Consider the following 20187-nt stretch of genomic DNA (forward strand, 5'->3'; position numbering starts at 1 on the left):
GAAAACGTAAACATGTACCACGGGCGAAGCCGGGGCGGACCGCTAGTATAATATAAAAATAGTGTGAAAATATATTCGTTCCAAAATAGTGTGAATTTAAAATTCATGTTTTCAAATCAAATCAAATATGTTGCATAAATATGGACAAAAATCCCACGCCTCATATGACATATCGACTTCGCATTTACAAGATCCTCAACATGCACCTCGATTCATTTTTGAAGATCTACTTTGACATTTCTTGGTAATCTACAATACAATATTTGTTGATAAAAAGGGTTCTGCAATCTACATTCTACATTTTTCCATGCCGTCCTCATTCCGCACCAGAGCGCTGAGGTGCGCGGACGTCAAAAATGTTTATATTCGTGTGTTTGTTCGCGATTGCGTACGCGCAAGATAACCTCTCTGTAAACACGACGCAAGGTGTTGTTATCGGCAGCCGGGCGAGCGATGGAAACTATTATTCGTTTTACGGAATACATTATGCCGGCTCTACGGCTGGGCTGAATCGATTCAAGGTATTTGAACATTTTCTTTGCATTTACTATGCGTGTGAGCGTATCTAGATAATAAATGTGTTTATTTCAACGCATTACGTCACACATGCTTGTATGTATTGGCACTACAATTTCGTCGAAGTTAGATTGTAGTAGGTACTTATTATCTTTATTTACTTTTAATTACAATGCCTAAAGAATATTCAAGCAAAAATAATACTATTTCATATAATTTCAAACAAATGAAAGATAGAAGATAATAGGTATTAAAAGTGATAATATTAATTTTAGATAATGTTGCCGAGGTTGCCGGTAACGCCGACATCTGAAAATAAATATTTAAAGTATTAAATTATTATTTACCTTATAATACAATCACCTACCTTATAAAACATCAATTTTCGCTTGAATGTCCTTACGTTGTTTCGATAAAAGCAATTAGAAACACAGTACGTATATACCTACTGTATTCAGTATTACTAAGTGCGAATATTTTACACACACTTAGGTAACTACATACCTACGTTTAACAATAATATGTTGATTTTACATGTTATTTTAGTTTTAGAATCGCAAGTTTTCCGTATCCAGATGTACCTATTTATATCCGTAATCAGCATATTATGCTCCTAAAGTGTGTACTATAACTGTTACCTATTATAATGTAGAGATAATTATGTAAGAAGTTCAATAGCTCACGAAATTCCAAATTATTTTATCCACACATAGGTTAAGTGACAAAATTAGCGATATAACTCAATGAGTCACAACTCTTAATTAGATTACGCTCGGAAAGAAGTTGAGTATACTAAATGTACCGGCAACTATGGTCAAATTATTTTACCTGAGGTCCTGAATGAAAGTAAATCACATAATACCGGCAGCTGTACTGTAACGGTAACGTTCCCTTGTCGAAATTCGGATCTAACTTTGAACAAATATCAAAATACCTTAATAAACTTTATGAAATTAGCAGCTACGTTTCTACGAATACAATGAATTATGTGAATAACGAAACAGGTAATTGCTATTGATGTGAAAGTTAACATATTAATTTCTATTAATTAATAAAGATACGACTAAAAACATTGAAGTATTTGATAACACATGTACGTTACCTCCTAAAACATTTTACATTTGCACCCAAATTTTGAGACATTTAGAGTATTTTATATTAAATACAAATAAATTGAATAAATAAAGATTCGATAAGCTTCAAGATATAGGTTAGGTATTATCTGATAAGATTACTTCCAAGTAAAAGCAAATAAAATGACAAACGACATTAAATTTATTTTCGTGGCTGGCTATTTTATAACAAAATAAAACTAATTATGTATTTTTATACTTTCAGGCACCTACTCCACCACCTGTATATCCAGGAGAATATCACGCAATAGACACTAAAGTTATTTGCGCCCACCCTACTAGCCGAGGTCTTGTTGGAGTCGAAGATTGCCTGGTACTTAATGTTTTCACACCAAACGCAATTGCCAGTAATAGACCCGTGCTTGTCTGGCTTGAAAGTGAAGAATATACTACCACCAGACAAGAAGTGTACTCCGTAAAGAAACTTGTAGAGGAAGACTTAGTGATCGTTTCAATAAATTACAGACTATCGATATTCGGATTTCTCTGTTTAGGTGTACCTGAAGCACCAGGTAATGCTGGACTCAAAGATGTTATCCAAGGATTACAATGGATTAAGAACAATATAGCTGGTTTTGGTGGAGATCCAAATAATGTTGTATTGCTTGGACATAGTTCAGGCGCTGCAATAGCGGAATTGATAACGTTATCGCCTCTAGCGCAAGGTTTAGTTCACAAAGTCATCGCTATAAGTGGATCGGCACTCTCTCCCTGGGCTGTTGCATATGAGCCTCTCAAATATGCAGAAAGTGTAGGCGAGAAATTAGGATACGGTGGTAAATCACCAGCACAGCTCGCTGCATCGCTGGTCTCAACACATATAAATGTCCTTGCACCAGTACTAAATGACTTCGAGTTCTACAACAACACTCCCCTATTCGCACCGTGTATCGAAGATAAGAATCTCAGATCAAATGAGAGTGTTTTAACTGACGCTCCTATAAATTTATTACGCAATGGAAATTACAGTCACGTTCCATACATTGCTGCTTTTGTTGATAAGGAAGGCACCATAAGGGCAGAACAAGCAGCTTTCCGTAATTGGTTGAACAAGATGCAGAGCAATTTTACAGATTTTATTCAAGCCGATCTTAAATTTGAATCAGCGCAAAACAAGTCTGCTGTAGCGCAATCAATTAGGGAATATTATTTTGCACAGAAAGCAATCAGTATGGAAACTATTGAAGATTTCTTAGACTATCAAGGAGATACAATGATATTAGTTTCTGTGTTAAGGGGAATAGCCGAAAGAGCAGCAACTTCGAGGTCTTCGGTGAGATTGCTTGAATTTGCCTTCCGAGGGACCCATAACTCAGATTGGGCATATCCTCAAATACCAGTAACAGGAGCTAAGCATGGCGCGATATTAAACTATCTATTTGATTACGATTTACGTGCAGGCGACTATCCTGTACAGACTTCGTTATTGAGACGATTCGCTGCATTTGCTAGAAATGGGTAAGTTTCAAAACAGTAGACACAAATTTATCAATACTTATGACTCCAAGATTAGTCATCTAAACAATTTCGTTATTAGTGTGATAATTCATTTTTTTTAAATAATCGACTAAAAGCTTAATTTCACATTTCAGAGACCCAAACCCAGCCAACACCAATGTTATTTGGAATCCTTATACACCAGGATCTACCGCAGCATTGCGTCTAAGTGGTGAAGATACCACAACATCTAATCATATGTTCCAAGAAGAAACAAGAGTGAACATCCATCAGCAAAGAATGGGTTTCTGGAATAACCTATTTTCTATTCATTATAGCCCACCGCAGGCTTCTTCAGCTACTAGAATTTTAAGCCTAACTATAGTTCTTATTTCGTGTGTGTTTGTGTTGAAATTGCTGTAATTTTTTTGTATGTTAAATGTGTAGAATGCAGTATTAGTGGTATTAGTGAGTATTACATCAGAGCTATTATTATTATTCAGTTTGAGTTAATACTGCACAATTGTAGAGACGATTGATTTGACCCAAAATTAATATTTTTTCTATACGTATTCAATACTTCTGTTGAAGATTAATATAAATTAAGAAATTTAACATTCTAGCAGAGTGAGCATTTAATGTAGGTAAAATTGTAACAATCTTTTGTCCCTTTCACTCTCAAATATTTAGCGTAAGAAAGAACGAGACCAAAATAATGTTATTGTATTCTTAAAAAAGTTATTGTTAAGCTCCTTTTACTTGTAAACCCAGACATAGAATAATAAAAGATTTTTGTAACGTTCGTTTTTAATTGAACAAAAGCCTTTAATAACAAAGAAAACAATAAATGTAGGTAACAAGTAAATTTTTTTTATTTGATTTGAGATGATTAAATAATGCATTTACCTACATATTATTTTTGTTTGTATATTATGTTAAATGTAATTGTCCAAAAAATAGGAATGTAAATCGATGAATAGCAGAGATCTTTTATGTGTAAAAAAATAAAATATAGAGACAATTTATTGGATTCAAAATTTATGTCTGATCTTATCACAAGATGTATAAGATAATAAAAGCAGACAGCGATGAAAATTAATTATCGCATTAGTCACAATTTATTGCTAAAATGAAATAGATATTAATATTTATTATCATTTTCAAGATAGACAATTCTTCTAACATATTATAAAGTTATGTTATTCATGGAAATTGTGGCAATTGACAAAATTTTTTATTTATTTACGAAAACTTCACAGCTTACAAATTTATTAACTGAATCTTATTATATTATCTATGCTTATCAATACGCCAATCACGATTTTTACAATTACCGGTTATATATTTTATGATATACCTTGTATGATAATTAAATTACAATACGCCGGCGGGCTCGACCTCGCTAAGCGGCGGTGAAACACCCACGGACATTCTTCCCTGCTGCAGCTCGCAGATCGCCCGCGATACCACGCGGGCTCGATCGCACTGCAGCAGGACACCTCCCGGAATCGACACCTCGGACCATTAGGTCCCACCCAGTGCCCCGTCTGTAGTTGCAGGCGGCGTTGCCACCACTGAAAGGGGCCGTCGCCCCGAACAGTTACCCCGAGGCCTGTGAAGGCCTGCGTGGAAGACCCGACTGCTGCTGCTGCTGATAGATAGTCCGGGATACATCGCCCATTTTTGCAAGTGATTACTATCAAGCTAATTTTTCGTGAGTAGCTTTATTTTGATGAGATGCCCAATAATTTCATGTACGAAACTCTCGATTGTGGTAGCTTACAGAGGTAACAAGGATAAAAATTTTTGATTTGACGGTTCTCAAATATTTATTACGCAATTTGTAGGACAATATGTCTGTTGAATTATATAAGTATTAAATAAGTGAAAATAAAAAAATCAGCTGGTTAGTAATCATTTATGATGACTTCGTTATCGATACACATTGGAAAGGGGGACTCTTTGATCAAACCATAGATTTTGTAGGACAAATATTTTTTCGAATAATTTAGATAATTATCTTGAGATTGAACAAAAAAAAACATTCAGTTAGTAATTAATATTTGAGAACCATCAAATCAAAATATTTTATCCTTGTTTCCTCTGGTAGCTACCACAATCGAGAGTTTTGTACATGAAATTATTGGGCATCTCATCAAAATAAAGCTACTCACGAAAAATTAGCTTGATAGTAATCACTTTCAAAAATGGGCGATGTATCCCGGACTAAGAGTACTTTATAAACAGTTTAATAATTCTTATCTATAACTTACCGATGTTGTAGAGGTACTGAGTGAATAAGTGGACACTTACCTGCAATGAGAAAATAATAATTAATGACAATAATTATTAATAATATACCTACTAAATACGAACGTTTGTATAATATGTATGACTATATATTTTATAATTGTAATTGCGTATACCAAGTGTACAGATAGATGACGTGTATAACTTCGATGTTATCGAAGTTACCTATACACAGTTTAGGTATAAACTATAAACCTTATTTAGTTCACTAACTACTGAATTAATTTAACAAACGGTTTATTGACCACCTCATACAGGGCATAGAAATAGTGGACCTGGGAATACCAGTAGGTAATTAACGAAAAGAGAGAATAGACTAAGATAGAGACTAGCTTTCAGAGAGCATAGAAAGTGAATCTATTTCTTCTTGCTCATAAAGAAATTCTACCACTTAAATATAAAATGCATAATAATACATATTAAGCACTTTCAACATAAATAAAACCCTCAATAATGTTTATGAAAACACATACTGAAATCCTAGATTCTTATTTATAAAACAGAACAGGGAATTTGCGGGGATTATGTTAAATCTAACTTCAATAATAATCCATCAAGTTGCCTCTATTATGCAATTAAGCTTAAAACAGCTCAGGAATAGCTTATAATTCAATAACTATAAAATCAAACAATATTCATAATAGGTTAATTTAAGATGTTTGGAACATCATCTACTACGTCTATCTGAAGAAAGAAATCTAAAGAATTATATGCTGATGAATTATATGATGATGTAAAGAGAGTTGGTTAGAGACAACGAGTTACTCAAATAAGTTTAGCTCAAGTTTTTTTCTGTTGCAAATTGTAAAATAACAGCTATTAACTTTCATATGAACTTTATAAAATAACTATAAAGAACTATTCAAGTTTACAAAGCAAATACACCAATAATGCTGTTCAAGACTATTTATTTATTTTTCACTTTATTGTACACGAAGCAAGATACAGAGAAAGGAACAAATACAAAGAAATTCAATAATGATATACCAAAGATATACCACAATGGTCGACCTTATTTCTACCAGGAAACCACGAGAAGGCAGGTAAAATAGCAAAATATGTAGTAAGTTATTTTTACCTAGGTATCTAATATTAGATATAGTCTTGGCCTTAAACAATTATTTTCATTTAGTACATTAATAGACCTAACGCGTAGTTCAATAATAGCCTCCGAAGCAATTTCTATAAAACCGTTGCCATGGTAACCGCAACCACAACAACTGAAATTCAAATACCCGTGTATAAAATAACTGCTTGATAAATGAGAGCAATAACTTAAATAACCCAGTTTAAAACACAATTTATTTAACAAGAGTTGGAAAATATGACTTAATTATACTAATTAAAATAACCAGTGTAGCTGGTTTGTATGTGTAAGCAAAAATTAATTTGGCACATGTATTATACGAAGAAGAATTTGTTTGTTTGTTCGGTTCAATTAATATGAAGAAGTTGAAATAATTAAATCTTAATGAAACTGCTTATTTTTTATTTCAATTAATTCCGTAAAGCCATTATTGCTCTAAATCACCAATTAAAAACGTAACTTTTCATACAAATATGAAAAACCGAAGCGATCAACTAGTTCTTACAGAAATAGAAACTTATGTTACGAAAAATTCGATTCACGAAACAAATTATCTGAGATTTGTTCCTTTATTGTTTGTGAGATTTGGCCTTTCTTTGTTCAAGTAATAAAAGTTGAATACACATAAGTCTGATATTAAAGAAAAATCTACTGCGAATAAAGCCTTGGTTGTGAGAAATACCGCTGGCCTAATTCCATCCTCAAGGGGCGACCTGTTGGACGCTTACTGAGAGAATTCGTAGAAAAACGAGGTAATTTGTGTCCAGAGACAAAGAGTAAATTATACTTGTATAGAATATAAATGGAATTGTTATAAACTGTACATAAGAGATCTGTGATTAGGTACTTATATTTACTATCTGTGGTTACTACAACCCGTATAAAAAGTAGATAACATAATAATATTATGTACTTACTAAAGATTAAAATCTGTCATCCGTCAATTCGTCCTCAAAAAGTTTGTCTATTGAATAATTTAATGTTCATAAGGTATATGTATATTTTACATTGAATTTTTTTTTCACACAATCAGGTACAAAATGCGTTTGCCTTTACTTAATAAAAGAAGCCTCTATTATTCAAGTTAGCATAGTGATTTCGTATAAACTGTATTAAATCTTATATCCTTATTATCCTGTTAGAAATACCTAATAGGGTTATAAATAATTTTAATTTTTCCTTACGGCTTACTCGTACAATAGATGCAAGCAAAAATGTAATTTAACCAAAGATGCGCTTTTTTTTCAACCTCCAAATCCTGCTTCATTATCATTGATATTTTATCTGTACGTAAACTGAATGCCATAGCACTAAAAAGTTATCCAAGCGTTTTACCTCGTAAATTCATCACAAATACGAATCCGATTATAATGCATGCATTCAAACGAAAGGTGCTGTGATATTTTGGATCCGAATAAAAATGCACGATGAATCCCTGTTCAAAGATGCGCGCAATACGCGCGAACTTTCCTCAATTAATATTGAAAATGCAAAATGCTGATAGCATTTTATAGGACTCGGGAGTCGGGAACATTTTTTTTTAAATTTGGCATGAACAAGGCAAGGACAAAGTTTAAAATAGAACATGTCAGAGCAATTCTATTTTAGAAATTTTGTCTGTGGAATACATCAACAATAATTCTTAATTATTATTAAGAATTGTTGATATATTCCACATTATATTATGTTTCATAATGAATTATGAGTTTTATTTGATTTCCCGCCAAACTTTTGCAAACTTCCGATAAACGTTTGATATTGAATTAGAGTCATAATTATATTGTTATCAGTTTATTCGCTTGTATATTTATTTATCTATGAATGTGAGGTATGTAAAGATAGATTACCTACACAGATATCTAACTTATTAAAAAAAACTTTCCAAGGAGGATACTGTCGCGAATAAAAGTGTAGATAATACCGTAGCATATTATTATTAGTCTGTGATAATACGATTCAAAACTGGTCACATATTTTAAAGCGTCAATTTATTTTTTAACAAACCGAACCAAATATTTTTGATTCGGTATTTATGTACATTCACCGAAGTTAAGAAGAATTTTCAAGGGTAAATTCTTTTTAAATACAATCACCAGTTATATTATGTCAATTTTAACATAAAATACGATATTTTATATAATTACTTATGTATATAAATATAATTTATACTTAATTTTAGGACACATCATCTTTGCATTATACTATACCTAACGAAAGAAAGTTTAGATGATATTTACCACATTGATAATCTTTGTTTTTGTCTCCTATATTATTGGACCAGTAGAGAATCTATAGATTTATCATTTATCAGATTAAAATATATGTTTATGTTTTGCTTATACTAGTCCAGGAATAAACCGTATGATACCGTATACAAGATGCAATGTTACCACCATAATTGTCAATTCACTTTATAAAGAGTAGAGTTTCTATAAGAAATATTTTTATGTATACCACAACTGGATTACATTTACAGTGAATGAAGAATAATGTTAGATTTGTGTAATATTTTATAGAGCGTTGTCTCCGTACCGCAGGTGCATTTTCTCGCGACACGTGTTACAAGATTGAACAAAATAATTTACGTAGAGAGAGTTGTTGTAAATATAAGAATTTCTTATTTTGTTATTATTTACATTTAAGAATTCGATTTTCGTTAATCCTTATAAATAATAATATGCCTTGATAATCTTACCAACTTCATTATCACCAACGTTATTGAATTTTGGACATTGTATTGATAAAGCCACTGAGAATATTTTTTTTCTGGTGTTGTTATTACCTATTTAATATGGCTGAATAAGAGATTGAAAGATTACACGAAAACCTTAATTTGTTAAGTAAGAAATAAACCTAGGTATATGTATATTTTTTTTTACCGAGAGATTAAAAATAAACAAAAACGTATTACGGCTTTCCCAACAACATCCCTAAGGAATAGGAAGCCGCGGGGTGACTAGTTTAGCGAATTCAATTCGTCAAGAATTAATATCGATTCCGTATCCATTTTGTTTTCCCATTTCCCATTTAATAACATTCGCACACATAAAATTCAACAAGATGTAAAGATGTCTGCAAGAATATTCAATAAATTCATAAACCACCGTCCCCGGATAGCCGGAAGCGACACAATACGAGCTATTTTATCCGTAAATACCCTCCCAGCGACCCTCATACAATATTTATATTGGACTTTTTGTTTTTACGCTATTCTGCACTCTCATTGTGTTCATTGTGTGAAAAATATGTTAAGCCACGTCTACAATTATGTAATCTTTCGGTAATAAAGTATCAAATTTTTACCTAATTAACACTAAACAAAGCAGGGGATTGAAAAGGTAAAAGGTAGGTTCTGTCAAAATGTTCATTGTGAATGTGCCTAATAATTATAATCTGTGTTAATGGCAAATAAATACAATAACCATCTTTATTTCTAATGAGTTCGCATTTAACAAGTGTTAAATTTCTAGCAAAGCTTTTATTAGGATAATAATCTAGTATAGATATAGAACCATAAACAAATCCTTGTTCAGCATTTTTATCATCATAAAAATTTTTTAATTTGAACTTAAAAGCTCAAAGTAATTACGTTAAACTATAAAAATATAATCGATAAATTTTAATACGCCAAGCTGAATAAATTATTATTATATTATACTGTTTAAACAGTGTTTTATTTATTTTATCTTTCAATTTATAATACCTATAATTATTAATCAATGTACTTGATTAACGTAGCCTAGGACGTCGATACAAGGTGGAGTGACGACATCCGCAGGGTTGCTGGTCAAAACTGGCGACAACGAGCGAACGACCGGGCTCAGTGGCGTGCCATGACTGAGGCCTATGTCCAGCAGTGGACAAATGTAGTCTGATAATGATGATGAGGCTTCGCTTCAAAACATATTTTTTCATAATAATTATGTGCCTACACCCGACTTTAACATTCACTTTGTCATATAAACTATACATTACCTTAATTCCTTAAATTCGTTATAATCTAAAAGCATTTTTTTTAATCTACACGAACACGAAGTCCCTTCGCACCACCCTATAAAAAATTCAACCGTAAAATAATTTTTATGTCAATAATTTGTAATACACCTACCTACTTACACAAACAGTTAAACATGTTTTATTTCTATACTTCACTGGGTAATCTTATTCAATAGATTTAAAATGCAGCGCGTTTGTAAAAAGCGTGGAAATGCGGCAAATCGCAGCTTAATTCGCACCATCTTCATAAGTCACGTCTATCGGTAAAACATTTGGATCCCATAATCCCATCCTACGCGAATATGGAACAAATCCCGGGATATGGGATTCGTTGAAATGGCATTTTCGCGCGCTCTTTGATATCGAGACAAATAAGGTGCCTTTTGTGAGATCATTTTTCATATGAGGATTTAGAAAGAGCTTCACGGACAGTTCAACTATTTAATTAACTTGGAGACAAGGAAAATTCCTTTATTCTTATATAATATACTAGCTTACCGCCCGCGGCTTAGCCCGCTTTGTCTAAAACCTAATAAATTATATACCTACTAAAATCTTCCTCTTGAATCACTCTATCTATTAAAAAACTGCATCAAAATCCGTTGCGTAGTTTTAAAGATTTAAGCATACAAAGGGACATAGAGACAGCGAAAGCGACGTTTTATACTATGTAGCGATATTATGACGTCTTCTCTATAAGTTTAATATGTCTCTGCAGTCCTATTAAACAAGGTCCCTAACTTAATGTTTACTTAAAGAATTCCGTTTTATACCTAAATGTAATTTGAAAAGTCCTCTCTTACAGAAAGCTTCATTCTCAGAGCAGTTAGTTAATAGGACTGCATTAATGAATCTTTCTGTGAAGCAATTATAGTCACTGCACTAAATTGCAACTCGCTAAGACAGATACTTACCAAGAACTATCCACTAAACAGATGTGACATGTTTGTTACCTTTTCGTAGCCTTATTTTAGTAGTAACGTTCTCTACCACTATAGAAAAGAATACAATTTTTGAGGACGTGCTTTTTTGGCGATTATCAAAACATAAGAAAGAAGTTTCATCGCATATTATGTATTAAAGCTTAACTTATCTCTTTTTTTTGCGTAATTAATTTATATTCCATTTATTGATTTCAAATTAAGAATTAATTAATGAAATAATTAAGAATTACAATATTTCCCCATTTTTTTTAGTTCAGTCAATTTGTATTATTTGCTTATTAGATTCTAATTTTGTATTGAGGGCATACGCTCTGCGAATATTATGTACTTTTCGATCCGAATCATCCCACTTAATAAGCTATTGCTACATTACTGAGTCTATTTCGATACGTATTTTCTTTGGCGTTTATTCTATGCTTCGATGTTACAGGAAAATATAAATACACTTCCTAAAGAATTTGTGTTTCCAATATATTTGATATGCGTTACAAAAATGTGAGGAACGGTTTTCTTTTTCGATAAAGTTTTACCATCAATTGTTACAATTTTTATCTCTTTCTTATCGTGGTTCCAGATGAATAATTTTGTTTACAAATGCAATTTGTTTATGGTATTAGTAGTTACTGTTACGTCAAACTAATCACTAGATAGTACTTCAGTCATTTTTATTTTAAATTATAACAAATCACAAACTCTACCGTTCTGTTATTGCTACGAACTCTTGGAATTATATATAACTAGCTGCTCCGCGCGGTTTCACCCCCGTGGCTCCACTCCTGTTGCCCGTATCGTGATGAAATATAGCCTATAACCTTCCTCGATAAATGGGCTATCTAACACCGAAAGAATTTTTCAAATCGGATCAGTAGTTCCCGAGATTAGTGCGTTCAAACAAACAAACAAACAAACAAACAAACTCTTCAGCTTTATAATATTAGTATAGATTATATATATGTATAGATTATATATATGTTATAGAAACAAAATATTATATTTATACCTACAGTATATAAATAGTATATTTATATAACAAATAATTCCAAACACGATATTTCAGAATGAAATAGAACATCAGGGAAAACAATATATCTTATGTTGTTATTTCTTAAATTTGTATGAAAACTGTGAAAAAGACATAATATTGTAGGGTTTTATTTGTTTATTTGAAAATACTTTTCAGTACGGTCAAAGAAAAACTGAAACCGTTACAAAGACTGTCTCATCTTGCAAAGTAATCTAAGTAGACCCCGGTTGCTCCGAACAGATCTTTTCGAAGTGTACCGACAGCAAAACAGGGTATATCGTTGTGTTCAAATTATACAGAAAAAAATAGGATTTTAATGCATAATAATTCAACCTATTCTTGTATCAGAAAATGAAGCTATTAAAAATTTAAATAAATACTTCGCAAAATTTACCTCATACTATGATTTACTAAACAATTTGGGGATATGTATTGTGTGTGCCGATATCATTATCAAATTCAAAATCAAACAGCGAACGTTCATAGACAAACAAATTTATATAAAGATCAATGCCATAATACCTATAGATCAAGATTGCAGTTGCTTTCCTTCAGCAAGAAAAACATTAAATATTATTTAAAACTAATTTTTGCTTGCTGACGCTACATTGTACGGTTGTTGATTTACGTAGCTGCACCGTGCCTCGAACCCACTCGTTGGCCGTTACTGCAATCTTGAATTAATCTCCGTTTTACCATCCCTGTTTTACCCATGAACTACCTTACTTGAGCGAATGAGATAGCCACATATATAGGTTAGTATATACGCTTGAATGGAGCTAGGTTCGCTCGTCCATAACGGTTGTAGGAATGGAAATGCTCAATAACTAGACGTCCTAGTTATTGAGCATTTCCATTGCCAGGCTATGCAGTTAATTATATATACTTAGTACTTGATTATAGTGTTCACTTGACCGTAGCTTACGGTAGCCAAATACAGGCATAACTAGACGCTTAACTATGTAGAGATTTTAATATTATATTGATAGAGTCAGCTCTATCGTATTGTATAGTCGTCGAGACAAGATATTGATAATTAAACTATATGCAGTTTTGAATATATTGTTTTATTTCCAGTATAGATCAATTTTGATACTTGACTGTATACCATATGGTAATCACACAAGATCCTAATGTGCTTGCGCGTGAAGTCATTGGCAGAAACTTCGTAAGTAGAAACAAGACTCTTGAACGACATAGAGCTTCTGATATAAAATGTGATTTATTTCCAGGATACTAGATAGAGAACAATTTCAAAAAAATTGTTACTTGACTGTTTTCCATAAGGTCTCCGCTGAACATCCTAATGCATTGTCCAGTAAATGTATTGGCAGAATCTTCGTAAGTAGCTTAAATAGTAGGTACCTAACACACACATTATAAAGCGTCTTCACTAATACACGTGTAAAACGAGTAAGAGAAAACTTAAATATTTAGATATATAATAAATAAACACAGATGTTCTAAATAAAGAAATCAAGGATTTTGTTAGATGTCCAATTGTAAAATTTAAAATTTTATTCATCTCATTCTACGCCGAACAAGCAAGTCAAAACACAACGCTAACCAAACATTACTACTATATTTTATTCACTGACCATTCCTCTCATTATTTAGAGCAGAGTTTCTTAAAGTTTTCAAAACTCTTTCCAAAGTTAAAAAAAAATTATATATTATTTAGATAAACAACGGCCGATTGTGCTTCTTTTTCGCTCGTTCCGCGCTCTCGCTTGCACTTCAAGCCTTATATGGAACGCCTCAGAGCGAGGTAACGCCGCATGAGTCATGTTCTTTCGTGCGTGTCCCGGCTATCGAATTATAAGACGTTGTCACGTCAAAACTGGCTATAAAATTGTTTGTATTTTGTTTTTGATCACCATGCCAATTGAACATTTTTCCTATTACGTAAAAATATATGGTGCTGCTGTCACAACACATTTCTCAACCAATCAGGATCTTGATAAGTTTGCAAATTCCACGCGTTAATTACTAACCCTATATTATATCGGAATAAAATTGCTACTGGAATATCGTTATGTAGAATTTATAAAAATATACATATACATTGTACAGTTTCGTAATCTCACATTCACGCAAAAATATTCATATATTATAAGCTACAATATATTTTTTCCTCGTTAAAATGCCTCATATGAAATGCACGACTAATTTGTGCGTATTATTATGGACTGCCATTATTATTAAACCACAAAACAAAGGCAGCATTGTAAGTCCACAGTACTGGGTTTCATATAGGTACCATTGTTGATTCTGCATTGAAAACAATTGTAAAAAATTGTACTAACAAAATCCTATTCACATTATGATCCGGTCAATTTAGACCTGAAAATATGTACATGTATAGTAAGAAGTAAGTACATATATAGTAAGAACGAAAATTCTGAGAGAGCTAAATTTAGGTGAAGATCTTTATTTTACCATAAAAAATAAAAATTCAAAAGTCACTTGTCCCATGCGCATGGTTTTTTTCTTTACTTTTTCTCGAAAACCGTAAGTTTTATCAAAAAATACTTCAGACCAAAGTTGTAGATCTCAAAATTCTCTACAAAAGTGATCTTAATGTTTTTTCTGTAAGTATCACCGTTCCTGAGATATTGCATATTGTTATTTAACAAGAAAAACATTTGAGAAACACTGACCCAATATAAACAACAATATTGAGTTCAAAGCAAAGTTAAACAAATTGAAAAGAAGTTATTCGAAGATGTTTATATCAGAGCATATAGAAAAAAGGTATTTCAAAATATTTATCTTACAGTTAAGAATAGATTGTCTATGATTTTTTCAGAGAGATATAGAGTTGAACTCGTTCTTGAAAAATGTTAAATTGTTTTTAAAAATGGAAGTAGATACCTAAATACCTGAACGACCTAATTATTATTAAATACACAACTATATTGTAATACATAATATTTGATTTCTCAATACTCCGATAACTAAAAAATATCTATTTCTTTATTACAAAGCACAGCATTTTATCGTCTCTTGTCTTGTTCTTGATTTGGCAGTCAATAAAATGAAGTTGTCTGCGAGTGATGTACTGAAGTGAAGTGAGATGAAGTACCTACTGCCAATAGATGATATTTTTTCCTTTGTTCAAGTAAGATAAGAAGGAACGCTCCGTAAATGTAATGTTGATATTCGTTTGTAGGAATGAAAAACGAATTATCAACATGCGAATCAAAATATTTGTTAAAATGAACATATAAGTGATTCGATTATTATTATTGTCCTGTCATGCGAGGTATTGAATGTGATTTATTATCATTTAATTTTAAGCTATTGCATAGCTTCTATCGCGGGCCTTGAGCTCCGACGGGCGCGGAGGTGTGGCTTAAAGGCATACCATGCAATAGCTTTGCCGCGGCAGTCCCCGAGTGCCACACGTCTTTTTTTATTTTTTACTTATGTATTTTGTCATACAAAAAGAACAGAGATTTTTTAGTGTTCTAGCGCCCTTGGCTGACGTTATTCTGCTCTACATTGCTCCTTTTTCGTGTTTTCTCTCCATAAGAACCTTCCTTAGGCCGGAATTAGTAATTACCAAAGTGGTCGAGCCCGAGCCCCGCTTAATACGTTTTTACAAATTGGCGATTCATTTTTGAAGTGAAACTTCTTTAGGCGCGTTGAGAGTACCTAAAATTTCAAGGTCGCGTCATGGCAATACCGTCCCACATCATGGAGTAAGGCGACGATTTTAGTATCTATGAATCTTGTCAAAGAAGTTTCGCTTCTGGCACATGTGCTCAATACACACGCTCTTTTTATTACATAGAGATGTTTAAAAGCCCATCTAGCCTCACATTTTCTGTGTAACCGAATTTTATCAATTTTTTACAAAATTGTCACATAAAATAATGTTCTCAGACATGTTTATTACTTCGGCGCCTACAAAACTATAGGGTTGGCAAAAAGCTCGCAAATAGAATTATATTCTTCACTTATTCAATCGTCCTATATTGGAATCTGGTTTAAGGGCACTTATAAAGTTATATTTTTTATAGACAACCTTGGGAGGCTGCCGGTTTACGGCCTACATAAAACTCCAAAAGTTATTTTTTATGGTGAGACTGAAACTATAATAATTTATTACACGTGTCTATTTGCAACGTGCTCTTTTTACAGGATATCTACAATTATTTTTTATTAGCTTAGGAATATCATAAAAAATGTATATTAAATTGTGGGAAGCGGCACCATACGTGCTTTGTTTTTTCTATATGTAATTATAAATTAACATGATTTCATTTGGTAGCAATAATAGACAATATTGTAGCTCACTCTTTTATCGTTTGCCATTGGACTTTCATTATTTTAAGTAGTGCTAATACTTAGTATTTCCTAGTGCAATATAATGAATAAATCGCGTTTAAAATCGGTTAAAATCTTCAATTTCTAGTACCTAGTGCTAATACGTTCATTACCTAGCAAGGGTCAGACGGAATATCATTTAAATCTTAATTTAAATAATTTCATTTAACTTCATCTTAATCTTCTGCAGGGTAATTGAGTGGCTGATTTCTAATTACAGTGCGGCATAAGATATTATCACTAATTTTATTTAGTTTTTCTACAATTCAATAAAAAAAATTTAAATCTACTAATATTACAAATGCGAAAGTTTGTGAGGATGGATGGATGTTTGTTACTCTTTCACGCAAATACTATTCAACCGATAACAATGAAATTTGTTATGTAGGTAGCTGAAGACCCAGAATAAGACATAGGCTACTTTTTATCACGGGTTTTTCTTTGGGCGAAGACGCGGGCGGAAATCTAGTCTAATATAAATTATTCGTGGTTTGCTACGAAGTTAGGTTTATTTCGACAAAATGTATATCTATACTAATATTATAAAGCTGAAGAGTTTGTTTGTTTGAACGCGCTAATCTCGGGAACTACTGGTCCGATTTGAAAAATTCTTTCGGTGTTAGATAGCCCATTTATCGAGGAAGGCTATATATCATCACGCTAAGACCAACAGGAGCGGACCAATGCGGGTGAAACCGCAGAGCACAGCTAGTAAAATATAAAGCTTAAAAGTTAAAACAGAATCGATGTAGTCAAGGACTCCTTTTATTCATTGTCCTTGACCGTAACAAAATGGCTTATTATGAAACTAATAAAACGAAACAAAGACTAAACTTTGCTAAAACACGAATCAAAGGAATGTATTTAGTTTAAATTTCATTGTCTATTCATTAAAAGTAATAATTGAAATGGAAATTTAATTACATACTACATTGTATATAACTTTTAGAATATTTTGACAAATTTAAAATGCGATTAATTTATTATGGGGTTTAAATTCTATAAAAGTCTAAAAGTAAGTTCGTTACCATACATGTATTTTAGATTAAAACGCGACGCTCCACCAGTTACGATAAACTATTACAAATTAAAAAAAATTCCCTATTCCTTCCTATTTATTTTCATTATGCCCTGCTATGGTCCTACACTAATCTGTAAACATATATCCCACCAAAAACATTTTCATGTAAAATGTTGCCAAGACGAGCCCATATGACTCGCACTGTCAAAAAGTTATCAGATCTCATGTAGAGCCAAGCTTCTTAACACTACACGCCCTAACTCTACAAGGCCTAACTTCACAAACTCTACACCTTAGTCAAAATATGTGGCGTGGATTCGAAACTAAGATGCCTAAAACAAAACCTCTTCTTCAAGTTTATGAGTTAGTTGAGCATACATTTTCTTCCAGTATGTATCATGTTCGGTTGAAAAAACAATACTCCTTTACTTTCCTTCTTTCTCCTGCTCCTCTTAAAACATAGTCTACAAATAGAACATAGTCTTCAACTTTATAAAAGACGTTGACTTTGGCAATAGATTCACATAGTACAGTCTCAATCATTTTAAGATATTTAGTACAACGTAATTAAACTGTCCGGCAAAGTATTCCTGCAAACAAACCGGCTCCTCGCCTCAAACAAAATTAATTCCCGGTCCCAGAAGCGACAGACTGTCAAAACTGTAACTTTTCAAGTTTATCGTTTATGATACGACTTTATCAATTATGCATTAATTTATCTGCTTTCCATTTAACTAACTTTCGTGTATACTCTGTATTATTTTGTTTTATTTTTTCCTCAAAATTTATAGACTAGATTGGAATTTAAAGATTTTAACGGATTTTAAACACGATCATTATATTACGATTCAAAATATGCGAAATCCCTTTAAATTTAAAGAATTTGCTTAATTGCTGCGTAAAATCAAAAACAAGAAAATACCAAGTCTAGTTTGGTTAAATTGGTCGTACTTAACACGTTCACTGCGGCATGTCCAGTATCGGGCCATCAGCGACTACACCACAGTGCGGCGCCCAAAATCGCAGTTTTCACCGTGGTGCGGCGAGGTTTTTTATATGTTAATCAATGACTAGAAAAGAGACAAATATATTTTTGTGATCACAGTTTGAAGTAGGACTCAATTTCGTTTAAAAATCGTATGGCAAAATATTCGACTAACGCATAGAAAAGAAACCATTTCTTTTGTGTGCGGCATGTCAAATATTTTGCCATGGACAAGCACCTCATGCCGCACTGTACTGCGAGCGCGCCGCGTGTCAGTCTCGCATAGAGATGCACCAGGACAGAAGCACTTTTCTTTTGAGTTTTTTTAAATGACAATGATACCTTAGAGGCTTTAGTTTTTTTACTTTCTTTTATTTCGTAGCATAAATGCAAAAATGTGATGACAGTTGTGAAAATAATATAAAACATTAAAACAATAGTTACTGAACAAATTAAAACAAAAGTTACTGAACAATTTCCTGATAGTACTCTATCAAGTACCTTGTTTTATATGTGTTTTTTTTTGTATCGACGATCTCGTTATCTGTTAACAAACAGACTGAAATATACAAAATTGATTTATATCGATATCGATGTTTTATTTTACACTGTTTCCCATCGCTATTACTGTAAACATGCCGTATCAACGAAGTGCGGGATGGCAAATAATTTTTCACAAAATCAGGGGTTTACATTTTCCCTCATATCTTTTAAACTATTGGGTCAAACTAAAAGCTATTTATGCGGTATATACTAGACTATATATTATCTGTAAAAAAAATTTTTGAAATATCTTGAAATTTCATGAAATTATTAACCTTCAAAGTCAGAAGGTGCGATGTGATAAAAATGACTCATGACGCACAGTGGTGAACTTACCGATGTGAAGTATGGAAGACATGCCGCAACAACGGTAAGTTTGGCATTTTAGGTGCCGCAGTGAACGTGTTAACAATTAAAGAGGTTCAACCAAACGGTTAGCTATGCCTAATCTTTATTAACATAGTGCGAGATAATTTTCTCGATTTCCTCACGATCTGTAGCCGTTAGTTCTTAGCCCATATGCTTACTAACTTAGGTAAAGTATAATTATTATGGTTTTTATTTCATTCAAGTAAGTAATTAAATCATTTTGTTATTTTTACCACAGATAATATAATACTTGGCATTTAATATTTAATGCAATCAGGCCTTTACCTAATTGATTTAATTAATAAACCCTACTAAACTATAATTTAATTCGTGACAGACATTAAATTTAAATATAATCGGATATTAGAGAGACTACTGTTATTTAAAATGCAATTATGTAAATTAAATGCATTTTTTCGGGTGACAAATCAACATCGAGCTATGCTGCGCTGTACTGCGCTGTGCTGTGTTTGGTCAACTCGCTCGTCTA

The 20187-nt window shown here is 32.5% G+C and overlaps 2 protein-coding genes across 4 annotated transcripts in view; one reads left to right on the top strand and one right to left on the bottom strand.

Moving 5' to 3' along the window:
• The window catches only part of Trpm (transient receptor potential cation channel, subfamily M), a 172231-nt gene that overhangs the window by 121436 nt on the left and 30608 nt on the right, over window positions 1–20187 (bottom strand). The window lies entirely within an intron of this gene.
• LOC149901678 (esterase FE4-like) lies at window positions 328–3884 on the top strand. Its single transcript, XM_090110926.1, has 3 exons — window positions 328–521; window positions 1855–3107; window positions 3242–3884. The coding sequence occupies exons 1-3, from the start codon at window positions 357–359 to the stop codon at window positions 3507–3509; spliced, it is 1686 nt and encodes a 561-aa protein (XP_089967052.1). The 5' UTR covers window positions 328–356; the 3' UTR covers window positions 3510–3884.

Source organism: Colias eurytheme, chromosome 16, assembly GCF_061535395.1.
Source record: "Colias eurytheme isolate Ceu_HAF_F1 chromosome 16, ilColEury1 Martin Lab GWU primary, whole genome shotgun sequence".
Classification (NCBI taxonomy): Eukaryota; Metazoa; Arthropoda; class Insecta; order Lepidoptera; family Pieridae; genus Colias; species Colias eurytheme.